The sequence below is a fragment of the Pan paniscus genome, chromosome 4 (genome assembly GCF_029289425.2).
Source record: "Pan paniscus chromosome 4, NHGRI_mPanPan1-v2.0_pri, whole genome shotgun sequence".
Classification (NCBI taxonomy): Eukaryota; Metazoa; Chordata; class Mammalia; order Primates; family Hominidae; genus Pan; species Pan paniscus.
In genome coordinates this window covers 69,421,029-69,434,066 of record NC_073253.2, presented here as the reverse complement: position 1 = coordinate 69,434,066, position 13,038 = coordinate 69,421,029, and the positions used below count along the sequence as shown (strand labels likewise).

General features: G+C 38.4%; 1 protein-coding gene and 1 non-coding gene across 2 annotated transcripts in view; one reads left to right on the top strand and one right to left on the bottom strand.

Moving 5' to 3' along the window:
• Positions 1–4,228: 4,228 nt before the first annotated feature.
• C7 (complement C7) overlaps positions 4,229–13,038 on the top strand; it is a 75,122-nt gene continuing 66,312 nt past the window's right edge. The window contains exon 1 of the mRNA XM_003810975.6: positions 4,229–4,430. Within this exon, the coding sequence (XP_003811023.1) occupies positions 4,425–4,430 (6 nt within the window). The 5' untranslated portion in view covers positions 4,229–4,424. The remainder of the gene's footprint in view (positions 4,431–13,038) is intronic.
• Positions 5,886–5,947, bottom strand: LOC112439946 (U7 small nuclear RNA). The gene has a single exon (XR_003028165.1). It is a non-coding gene; the product is annotated as a U7 small nuclear RNA (small nuclear RNA).

The window sequence follows — 13,038 nt, the reverse complement described above, 5'->3', positions numbered from 1 at the left end:
GTAGGTGAGGGCAAATAGGGAAGAGCTGGTGTCACAGGAGATGAGGAGAGGGCTGTGCCCTTATTGACCCTTCCCCAGTCTGGCAGAAATCTGCTTTATCCTTCTACTGATTTAGCTTTGGCTCAGACACCATTTATTTGCCAAAGCATGCCCATATACCAGTTTTGGGGTTTGTTAGAAATAAAAGTCCAGGGAGTCACATGAACTTGAGAAATTCCGGGTTGAAAAAGTTAAAAAAGTTTTACTTGTTACAGAACTTTCAGAACATTTAATTTACAATGCACTGTGCTTTGCAAATCCAAGGCTGGGCATTTGCTGGAAGTAACTGTTGACTGGGTTCTTCATTTTGAAATTCTCCTGAATTGGCTTGATGTTGCACTGTTTTGGTTTTTCTTCTTTTTCTGTAACCTCTCCTTTTTGGGACTTTTTTTCTTCTTACTCCTGAACAGGGGCATTTCTTGTGGTTTTATGGTTCATTATGTTCAGTCTCTAGAAGATTCACTGAAGTCCATGATTTTAGTTAGATACCTCCATGCTAGCAGCTCCACCCATGTCCCCCTCCAAGAGACATAGGTGAAGCCTGTCTCTTCCCAAAGAGACCTCCATTATATGTTGGATGCTTTCCCCAAAGTAAAAATATCCCCTCTCCAAAACCATCTCTTCCTTTTTGACTTCTAATTTTCTTCCTCCTTTAAATTTTTCTTAAATTCTTTCAATTCTCTGAGTCAATCAGACTTGAAACCATATTTAATCACTAAACCCTGTGAATTCTTCTGGCTTTTTTGTCTATCCTTTTTTTTTTTTTTTTTTTTCTGAGACAGCGTCTTGCTCTGTTGCTCAGGCTGGAGTGCAGTGGTGCCATCTTGGCTCACTGCGACCTCTGCCTCCCAGGTTCAAGTGATTCTCCTACCTCAGCCTCCCAAGTAGCTGGAATTACAGTTGCCCACCACCACGTCTGGCTAATTTTTGTAGTTTTAGTAGAGATGGGGTTGTCACCATGTTGGCCAGGCTGGTCTTGAAATCCTGACCTCTCCAGTGATTCACCTGCCTCGGCCTCCTAAAGTGCTGAGATTACAGGTGCGAGCCATCGTGCCCAGCCCCTTCTTTTTTTGTTGTTTCTGTTTTTGTTTTTGTTTTTGAGACAAGGCATTGCTCTGTCACCCAGGCTGGAGTGCAGTGACCTGCTCATAACTCACTGCAGCCTCAACCTTCTGGGCCACCTCAGCTTTCTGAGTAGTTGAGACTACAGGCATGTGCCATCATGCCCAGCTAATTTTTGTGTTTTTTGTAGAGACAGCTGTGTCAATCCCTTTTTAAATGAGGCCTTGATCCCCTTGTCTAAACTACTGAAATAAATTCCAAGTCATGCTTCCTGCTTCCTTTCCTTACCTATTCTATGTAGGCTGCACACAGCTACTGTTTCAATCAATCTAAAACACTGCTTTGATTCTTTCTTAAAAACTTCCAGTGGGTGAATTCTCAGTGACTCATTTTGTGAATAAAGTCCATACAACTTATGCTAGCAGTAAAACTTCCCACAGCGTTGCTCCCACCTGCATTTAAAGCCTTTGTGCTAATGGTTCCTCCATTAAAATTGCAGACAGAAGAAATGCTCTTGTGATGTTACAGATATGAAGGTAGGAGTGTGCAAGGCAATTGGGGAAAGGAAGTTTCTGTAACCCTTTCAGAATTGAATGATCTATGGGATAACTGAGCTGAACAATTCAAGTTCTAAATTACTATAAATATATCCAAATCATCCTCTAGATTAAGGATATTCTGTAAATGGGCTAATACGGTCCTTTATAGCATGTAAAGAACAAAAATAAGGAAGGATATAGCATAAGGCTTCTACCTGTCAAAGCTGATAGCCTATCATATTACACATTTTAGAAAATATTGATCAAATTCAGGATGAAAAAATTAATACATGCATGTATATATAAATAAAAAGCTACTGTAGCAGATGCTGTTGGTACCCTACCCATATTCCTTCATCGCTCGCCTCTAAATGACAAAGGTAAACACCTGCAAATATTGCAAATGCTACAATTCCCTGCTTGAAAACCTTTACTTATGGCTGCAGGCGTGTGCTTAGCTTGCCCCCAGGGCAAGCTGGTAGTGCCAGAGAGCCAATGGGTTCAGAAGCTACCTTCATCATCAGCGATGGGTTTCCTTACCCCTTAATTGGACTAACTCTTTTTTTTTTTGGGACAGGCTCTCGCTCTGTCACCCAGGCTGCTCTTCAGCAGTGCAATCTCTTCAGTGGTGCAATCTCACTTCACTGCAGCCTCTGCCTGCTGGGTTCCGGTGATTCTCGTGCCTCAGCCTCCTGAGTAGTTGGGATTACAGGCATGAACCACCATAACTGGCTTTTTTTTTGTTTTGTTTTTTTTTGTATTTTTAGTAGAGATGGGGCTTCACCATCATGGCTAGGCTGGTCTTGAACTCCTGACCTCAAGTGATCCACCCACCTCAGCCTCCCAAAGTGCTGGGATCACAGGTGTGAACCACCACACCTGGCTGGACTAACTCTTAATTGCAGAGTTGGTGTGCAATGTCTTTCAGAGTTCCTCATTAGAACTGAACTCAAATTGCCCACTGGAGTCTCTTGCTTGATAAAACACCCTTTATTGACTTTCTTTTCTCCCCAGTCTCACTTTCCCACTTCCAGTGGTGCTTTCTAAGATTATCTCTTAAAACAAAAACAAAAACAAACTACTTGCAATTGAATTCTTGTTTCTGAATCTACTTCTGGGGGAACCCAAACTAAGAGAGCCGCTGAAATGGAATTGCATATTGAGAATTTAAGATGAGTCTATGGCATCTGGAATTTATGCAGTTGGAGCTGAATAAAAAATATTTCTTTCAGGAGTCAGGATCTTTGTCTCTGTGACAAAATTTCTTCCACACAAATCACTAAAGCTTTGAACAAAAGATGCGGAAGCTTTGTCTCTGGAAACCACCATTAATTTATGAGGGGAGGATAGGGGTTGTCTTTATTATTCCAGTGCTTTGGATATAGGAAGAAAAAGTCATTAAAGCTAGAAAATCTTCACTAATGGAATGTTTACTTATAAAATTATTCTTAACTCAAATTTTCTTTCCCGCTTAACATTTATTCTACCTCACTCATAATGCACTAGCAGCTAGTGTTAGAATATTTGGTCCAACAATACAAATAAAACTGTAGCTCAATTTTTTTTTTTTCTTTTTTTGAGATGGAATCTCACTCTGTCTCCCAGGCTGGAGTGCAGTGGTGCGATCTCTGCTCACTGCAACCTCCGCCTCCTGGGTTCAAGTGATTCTTCTCTCTCAGCCTCCTGAGTAGCTGGGACTACAAGTGCATGCCACCATGCCTGGCTAATTTTTTTGTGTTTTTAGTAGAGACGGGGTTTCACCGTATTGTCCAGGCTGGTCTCGAACTCCTGACCTCGTGGTCCGCTCGCCTTGGCCTCCCAAAGTGCTGGGATTACAGGCATGAGCCACCGCGCCCGGCCAACTGTAGCTCAGTTTCAACAGGAAATCTAAAATCTTGCAAAATAAGCAGCATTTTATTAAATGTATGAAGGTGATGTTGGGGACTTGCTAGAATCAATGCAAAGCTATGGGCAAATAAAGACCTGGTAGAATAAGACAAGATAAAAAGCAAAGGAGAGAAAATGGATGTGGATAATGACCCTGAGAAGAACTTTCCAACACAGTGATCTGATTATCAAAGGATTAAGTGAAGTTCTTGAGAAAATTAGTGATGTCCTCAAATATGTTTACAAAAATTGATATTCTTTGTGATTATTCTGTGAAAGTTAAGCATGAAGGGATGACTATTGGGTTGTATTAGGCTGTACTTTGGGGAAAAATTCTACTCCAGAACATTCTATTTAGATTTTGAGTGACAGAACTGCATTTAAATATTTTCTTTCACAAAATATTTAATCTCAAAGTCTGGCGTATAACACCTTTTAAGAGAATCATGAAAACATCCACTTAGTTTAGTAGATTGAAACAAGAAGGAGGCTCATCCCTTGCCTTACAGAGTCTCCTTTGGTTGAAAATCACTTAAACATTGAACTGAGAACATTTGCTGTGTTTCCTGATTTATAGATATGTTTCTAAGAAACATATCTATAACTTCCAAACAGTCCCAGCTGGCTGTAGCTAAGGCTGTGTAATTGATAAGATGCATCTGGTTTCAAGGCACAGATTAAGTACAAGGTCAGGCTCTTGCTGTCGTTGGAGAATCCGGCTGGGGTAGGAGCTAAATCTCAGGACCACTTGCTCTATATATGAGTGCCAAGATAATCTAGAGCAGGGAGAGGCAGAGAGGCAGGCAGCCTGCTGGGCTCTTCCTGCTGTTGAAAACTTACCCGGCCCTTACAGAGGAAATTTTCCTCCTCTCTTCTGCCCTGAATGTTTTCCCAAACATGAAGGTAAGACAATAAATTCATTACTTTTGTAAATGAAGCATCTTTTCAAATGAACAGGGGTAATATAAATGTAATTTAAATGAAGAGGTGTAATACTTAACTGAAAGACATCAAATAAATAGAAGGCCAGAGGAAAATACAGAAGAAAAAGACCTGGGGGTGATGTTTAGAAATCCTTATTTAAACATATTTAACAGTTCAGCCAAAGTGAATTCCTTTTTCTTATCTTGTGGTGAAATTATAGGTCCAGAGGTCTGGGAATCAGGAATTGGAGACAATGTTTATGAAAGTTCCGATAAAGTCATAAAGAAATACAATAGTACTATTGTTATTTCTTGGGAAAAACTTTCCTCTGGTGTATTTTTTTTTTTTTTTTTTTTTTTTTGCTTGTTTGGATTCGGAGCCATGCAGTAGGGTCCTGCGATTTATCTAAGAGCTAATAGAAAAGCAAATTTGCAGGCTTGGAACTTGAGAATTTGAAATCCTGGATGAAAGAGTCAGCATTGTGAGAATAGAAGATATGAGTAGATGGACTAAAACTAAAGGTCTACCAAGTATACATGTTGGCCCAATGCAAAAAGGCCAAATATTAAAAAACAAAACAAAACACAACCAAAAAGCTATTCAACAAAAGATAAGACCAAAGATAGAAATCACTATCATAGACTAAATCTCTGGAATGCAAAAATAAGTTGAGATTGCTATTCAAATTTTATTATTGTAAATTTTGGTATTTAAACTTTAAAAATGTTGCATTGTAAGACTGTAGGAATAATTTCACAGACCTGTCAGTGCCTAGATTGCTTCCATAGTCACTGTATTGTCCACTGGGGCACCGAATCCAAGCTCGCTCATTATTGGGGTTAGAGGAGGAGCAAGATATGGATCTTGATTAAGCCATGCCTTCTGTGAAATTAAATAATTAAAATTAAACACAAATAACAAAGTTAATTTGTTTAAAGTTATGATGGGCAGTCATAAAAAAGAATGAAATCATGTCCTTTGCAGCAACATGGAGGCAGATAGAGGTCATTATCCTAAGAAAATTAATGCAGGAACAGACAATCAAATACCCCATGTTCTTAATTTTAAGTGGGAGCTAAATATTGGGTACTCATGGACATAAAGATGGCAACACTAGACACTGCACTCCAGCCTGGGCAATAAGGTGAGACTCTCTCTCAAAAAAAAAAAGAAAACAAAAAAAACAAGAAAAGAATATGATGCTCTTCTGAAAGTTATCTAGCCAAAATGTTTTTTCCTAATATTTGTGTTAACTATTAATCTTTTACTTTATTTTACAATAAGAAATCTTAATAATTGCTTTGTGCTTAAAAACATGTTTACAATCATTATTATAATATTTTATTGCTGTAGTAATAAATATACTTCTATCCTTTAATTAGTTGACAAAATATCAACAAATAAAGCAATTAATTTTTTAAAAATTTTACATATAGGGGCTTTCCAGCAAAAATTGGGAAGCCTGATAGACAAGTACTAAAACAACTGTAACACTAAAGCAATTATTTCACTCCAAGTCACATGTAGAGCTCTTACCTGTATTTGAAAGTGGACATTCATATTTTTACAGTAAACCTGAAGGACATGCTTTGGTGATATGTGACAAAGAAGGGACACTTGTGAAAGCCTTGGGCTATCAAGAAGCTAGAAATGGTTTCTATGTCAGACTTTTTAAGAGGAAGCAATGTTTTGGCCCCACAGCCCCCACGTGAACTAAATTCAGAGAGACAGTCACAGGATTCCCTTTGGTTCTCTCTGTGTTCTTGGATAGGAAATAACTTGGGTCTGAGGTGTTTGAGAAGGATGTCAGGGCCAAGGGACTTCCCTCGGAGCTGGCTGTGGCCCAGCCATTTGTTCTGTCCATCCGGGAGCGAGCTGAGCCTGGGGCCTGTGAATCTAGGGAATGGTCGTCACAGTGGCCAAGCACAGTGATGGTCAAACACAGTAATGTCTCAAATCAGGACTGTGGCTGGGACATACTGGAAGAAGGAGATAGAGCTAATGCTCATTCACTGATGATAAAGAGGAGAAGATAATTCAGGGGAATGTAGTTCCAGCTTAGCTACATTGACACAGAACAAAAATACCACACACCTTTTCTTTCTTTCTTTTTTTTTTTTTTTGAGACAAAGTCTCACTCTGTCACCCAGGCTGGAGTGCAGAGGTACGATCTCTGCTCACCCCAACTTCCGCCTCCTGGGTTCAAGAGATTCTTCTGCCTCAGCCTCTTGAGTAGCTGGGACTACAGGCGTGCGCCACTATGCCTTGCTAATTTTTGTATTTTTTTTTTTTTTTTTTAGTAAAGATGGGGTTTCACCATATTGGCCAGGCCGGTCTTGAACTCCTGACCTCATGATCCACCCGCCTCGGCCTCCCGAAGTGCTGGGATTACAGGCGTGAACCACCACGCCCGGCCCCACATACTTCTTCAACCAAGCAATTCTTTTATAGAGTCAGTTCAGATGTATGTCTATCACTGTCATTCACGTGATTTATTTGTGTTTGTTCTATCTCTCTTGTTCATTTATAAGGTATTTTTTCCAAAGGTAATTATCCTAAGGTTAGCAAAATTTCAAGAAATGCTTTTGGTTAGTAGATTCAGTTTGTATAACTCATGAACAGAACTGGTCTTGTAATAAGCAGACCTTGATGTGTTATAATGAGTATGTATATGAAGAAGGTGATGACAAAGGCATCCATGATGATAAAAAATGTATTTCCTAAAATTTCATTGAAATTCTTTATTTTAAAAAATGCTTTTAAATTTGAGACAAGATCTTGCTCTGTTGCCCTGGCTGGAGTGTAGTGGTACAATTATGGCTCACTGCAGCCGCTACATCCTGGGCTCAAGTGATCCTCCCACCTTAGTCTTCCGAGTAGCTGGGACTACAGGTGCCCGCCACCATGCCTGGCTAATTTTTGTATTTTTTGTTGCGACAAGGTCTCACTATGTTGCCCAGGCTGGCCTCAAATTCCTGGGCTCAAGTGATCCTACCACCTTGTCCTCCCCAAATGCCAGGATTACAGGCATGAGCCACCAAACCTGGCTGAAATTATTTTAAAACATCTGTGACAGAATGTTAGAAATAATTATTTTCAGTATCCACATTTTGGCTGAGAGTCAAGGGCCAAGAACAAGTACTCAAGATTTTTTGAAATTTTATGGTTTTTTTGGAAATTTTATTCATTTAGTTATTTTATTTGTATACATTTAAGGGGTACAAGTGCAATTTTGTTACATGGATATGTGGGTAGTGTTGAAGTCTGGGCTTTCAGTGTATCTATCTTCCAAATAATGTACATTGTACCCATTAAGTAATTTCTCATCACTCTTCCCCTTTTTATCCCCAACTCTTCTGAGTCTCCAATGTCTATTATTCCATACTTTTTGTCCATGTGTACACATTATTTAGCTCCTACTTGTAAGTGAGAATATGAGGTACTCGATTTTATGTTTCTAAGTTGTTTCACTTAATATAATGGCCTCCAGTTCCATCCATGCTGCTGCAAAAGACATGGTTTCATTCTTTTTAAAAAAATTGAACAGTATTTCATTGTGTATATTCTGCATTTTCTTTATCCAATCATCTGTTGTTGGACACTTAGGTTGCTTCTATATCCTTGCTATTGTGAATAGTGTTGAGATAAACATACGAGTACGGATATCTTTCTGATATAATGATTTCTTTTCCTTTGGGTAGATACCCAGTAGTGGGATTGATGGATCCGATGGTAGTTCAATTTTTAGTTCTTTGAGAAATCTCCATACTGTTTTTTATGGAAGTTGTACTAATTTACATTCCCACCAATAGTGTATATTGGTGGGAATATATACTATTCCCTATTCTCACTTATCTCTGCATTCCTACCAACAACTGTTATTTTTTGACATTTTTAAAGAGAGATGGGGTCTTGCTCTGTTATCCAGTCTGGAGAGTAATGGTGCAATCATAGCTCACTGCACCTTTGAATTCCTGGGCTCAAGTGATCCTCCTGCCTCAGCCTCCTGAGTAGCTGGCACTATTTGGGCATGTGCCACCATGTGCAAATATATATATATGTATATTTATATATTTTGAGATGGAGTCTCGCTCTGTCACCCAGGCTGGAGTGCACTGGCATGATCTCAGCTCACTGTAATCTCCACCTCCTGGGTTCAAGCGATTCTCCTGCCTCAGCCTCCCAAGTAGCTGAGACTACAGGTGCGTGCCAACATGCCTGGTTAATTTTTTGTATTTTTAGTAGAGATGGGGTTTTACCGTGTTAGTCAGGATGGTCTTGATCTCCTGACCTCATGATTTGCCCACCTCAGCCTCCCAAAGTGTTGGGATTACAGGCGTGAGTCACTGCGTCCGACCGCCCCAAATAATTTTTTAAGAATTATTTTTTGTAGAGACAGAGTCTCACTATGTTGCCTAGGCTGGTCTCAAACTTCTGGCTTCAAGCAATCCTCCTGCCTTGTCCTCTCAAAGTGTTGGGATTACAGGTGTGAGCCATCACATTCAGCCAGTTTTTTTACTTTTTAATAGTAGCCATTCTGACTGTGTAAGATGATATCTCCTTGTGGTTTTAATTTAATTCTCTGATGATTAGTGATGTTGAGCACATTTTCATATGCTTGTGAGCCATTTGTATGTCTTTGAAAAATGTCTATTCATGTCCTTTGCCCACTTTTTAATGTTTTTGTTGTTGTTGTTTTTGTTGTTATCATTGTTTGAGTTTCTGTAGATTCTGGATATTAGTTCTCTGTCAGATGCATAATTTGCAGATATTTTCTCCCATTCTGTAGGTTGTCTGTTTACGCTGTTGATTATTTCTTTTGTTGTAGAGAAGCTTTTAATTTTAATTAAGTTCCATTTGTCTAATCTTGTTTTTGTTGCTTGTGCTTTTGAGGCCTTAGTTATGAATTCTTGGCCTAGACTAATGTCCAGAAGAGTTTTCCCTAGGTTTTCTTCTAGTGTTTTTATAGTTTCAGGTCTTACATTTAAGTTTTCAATCCATGTTGAGTTGATTTTTGTATAAGGTGAGAGACAGGAGGACCTTCACATTTTAAAGTGAGATGCTAGACATTCTATGCAATATTACAAAGAGAGTATTCCCAAATCTGTTTGGTAACCCTTGGGCCATCCCCATTCTCAAGAGAATACAAGATTGTGCATAGGAGATATAGGAAATGCTACCCTATGCACATTTGAGAAAATGTAAAGGTACAGACCTCCTTTAGCAGAGTAAATAAACCCAGCAGTATCAGTTACAGCGCGGACATTCAGAGTTTGGCAGGACACGGATGTGTGCAGGGATCCCATGGCCCGCATATGGTTGGTTAAAAGGGAACCAGATCTGGACTGTCAGAGACACTGCCTGAGAGAGTGCTTGACTGCAGGATGAAGCAACCCCAAGAAATAGCATCAGTTTGGAAAGGACCCCCAGGAAGCAGGCATGGGTGAGAATCGAAAGTGATTAACAAAGGGATGAATCATTTGTGCCAGAGTACAGTGGCTACAGAGTAGTAGGAAGACGTCCAAAGAACCACAAAAACACTGGGAGAGATAAAGAATCAGCAGTCAAACGTCTAACACATTTATTTGCCATCACCAGACTCCAACTGGATCAGTCAAGCAAGATTCTGTTTTACTCTTGTCTCTCTCATTCCTGTTGCTCTGATTTTGGAGAGGAAAGAGGCAGCTTGGGGAGGTGGGGAAGAGGAGTCAGGTGGCGCAATTTTGAAGTGGACCCCACTCCTCCCTCATTACAAGCACGCAGAAACTGAAAGTAAGAGAGAGAGATTTAAAATTGGAGGATAAATTGAAGTTTGAATATTATAATGGATTGTTTTCTGAAAATGTGACTAGTGCTTAATGCCTAAAAATGACTAGTAAAGCTGTGAGATAGGCTTTCCCAGGGACAAGACAAAATGAGCTGACACAGCACAGAGGAAAGCCACATTATCGGAAAAGAAAAAACACACCCCACATAGCTTATAATTTAAAACAAAAACGTCTTAAAAAATTAGATGATCCACATGTTTGTTGAAGTCAGAAAAGTATTCATAATCTCCCCCAAATAACCTCCCCCAACATTGTTCACAGTTTCCCAACTCCTTGGCACCTTTTCACCCTTTCAGATATGCTAATCAGCACAATAGGCTTAAACATTTTTAGAACTCTAACAGCCAGAAGCAGGCAGGAAGAATTTTACAACTGAAAAAAATATACCTAATAAGAGAATGGGTTATCTAAGAAGGATAGTGGAAAGATCCAGAAAATAATGTTAAGAAGACTTTTCATAGGTACATTGAGAAAAAGAGTTTTGGGGAGTTCAGGAAGAAGAGAGAAAATATTGGGCTATTAAAATGTGAGATGATTTTAAAGTCCTTTATCCAGAGTTATAAATTGGATGCATTTGATATTCTTAGAGAATCAGTAAAGATTTGAATTGTATCTTCTCCATCACCTTCAGCTATCAGTTAAAGTAGGAAAATACATACAGTTAAAGTAGGAAAATATATAATAGAAACTACCTATAATTTGACAACCAGAAATAAACTATTATGCTTTATTATATTTCTTTCTAGATTTTGTTTTTCAATGCACATTTGATTTTTCAAACAAAATGTAATCACATTTTATGTACAATTTTGTAACCTATCAGATCCTCTATATTTATTTAGGCTTGTGCTATCACATAAAGATGATTATAAAAGGCCTCAGGAGTGTTTTAAACATCAAAAGGACCACCCACTGTACTAAAGAATAAGATGAGAGTCACTGCCCCCTGCCTACTGCTGTGCTTCAACCTTGATTACCAACTTAGGAAGCTTGGTTTCTTTTTAAAATCAGCCATTTGCACTGCTACTTCATTCAGGTTTTCTCTCCTCTTGGTATCCCTCCGGAGTGCTGTAGTCAGAGAGAACCGGAGTAGAATAAGGGATTAAAAGATGATGGGACCTTAAGGAAATGCTCGAAACCATTTAAGTCTACTGAGTATTTTCAATTTGTGTGTCCATGGCATCACCCAACCCTTACTTGTCTTTACAGAATTCAGTGGTAGGAGATAGGGTTTGACAGGATTGTACCAAATTTTTATTTTTTTAAAAAAAGCATTTATTTATCTTTGTAATTTATTTCTTTTAACTGACAAATAAAAATTGTGTCTATTGTGCACAGCATGATGTTATAAAATATGTATATATTGTAGAATGGCTCAATTGAGCTAATTAACCATATGCATTACCTCCCATAGTTTTGTAGAGAGAATACTTAAAATCTACTCTCTTAGGAGTTTTAAAGAATATAATACATTGTTCTAGAGCAGCCTGGCCAACATAGTGAAACCCAGTCTCTACTAAAAATTCAAAAATTAGCCAGGCATGTTGGCGCTCACCTGTAATCCCAGCTACTTGGGAGGCTGAGGCAAGAGAATCACTTGAATCTCGGAGGCAGAGGTTGCAGTGAGCCAAGACTGCGCCAATGCACTCCAGCCTGAGTGACAGAGCGAGACTCCATCTCAAAAAAAAAAAAAAGAAAAAGAATATAATATATTGGTATTAAGTAAGTCACCATTTTGTATGATAGATCTCTTGAACTTATTCCTTCTATGTAACTGAAGTTTTGTAACCTTTGACCAACATTTCTTCAACAATCCCCACCCTGCCCCCACGGCCCTTGGTAACCATTTTACTCTTTACTTATTAGACTTCAACATTTTTAGATTCCAAATATAAGTATTTTTCCAGAAAGAAAAATACTGAATGTTTTATTTCTGCTTGTTTTATTTCACTTAACATAATGTTATCTGGGTTAATCCATGTTGTCACAAATGACAGAATTTTCTTCTTTTTTTAAGGCCAAGTACTATTTCATTGTGTCTCTTTACCACATTTTCTTTATCCCCTTATCATTTGATGGACACTTAGGTTGGTTCTGTATCTTGGCTATTGTAAATAATGCAGCAATGAACATGGGAGTGCACATTTCTCTTTGATATACTGATTTCATTTACTTTGGCTATATACCCTGTAGGGGATTGCTGAATCATATGCTAGTTCTATTTTTAATGTTTTGAAGATCCTTCAAACTTCTATTTAAAATAGAAACTTAAAAAGATAAGCAGAGTCACTTAGCCTTCTCCATGGTTCTTTCATTTTTATACTGCCAAGTCACAAATCTTGACTTGTACAAATGTAATAGTTTTCAAATCATTTAAGAAATGTAAGCTAGAACTATTAACGACAACTATAGTAACACTAAAATAACTTATCAAAGGATACACATGATGTAAACTCTGACATCAAAAAAATATAAACTGTTTGACGGGAGAGTAAAAATGTAGAGTTGTATGCAAAGTTAAGTTGTTATCACCTTGAAATAGGCTGTTGTGATTGTAAGATGTTCTCTGGAAGCCTCATAATAAGCACAAAGCAAAAATCTTTAGTAGAAGCACAAAACAGAAATAGTATTCAAAGAATACCACTATTGAAAACCGCGAAACTGCAAAGACAGCAAGACAGAAAGAAAGAAAAATATATCTTCCAGCCTGGGCAACATAGGGTGGCCCTATCTCTACAATAACTTAAAAAAAAATTAGC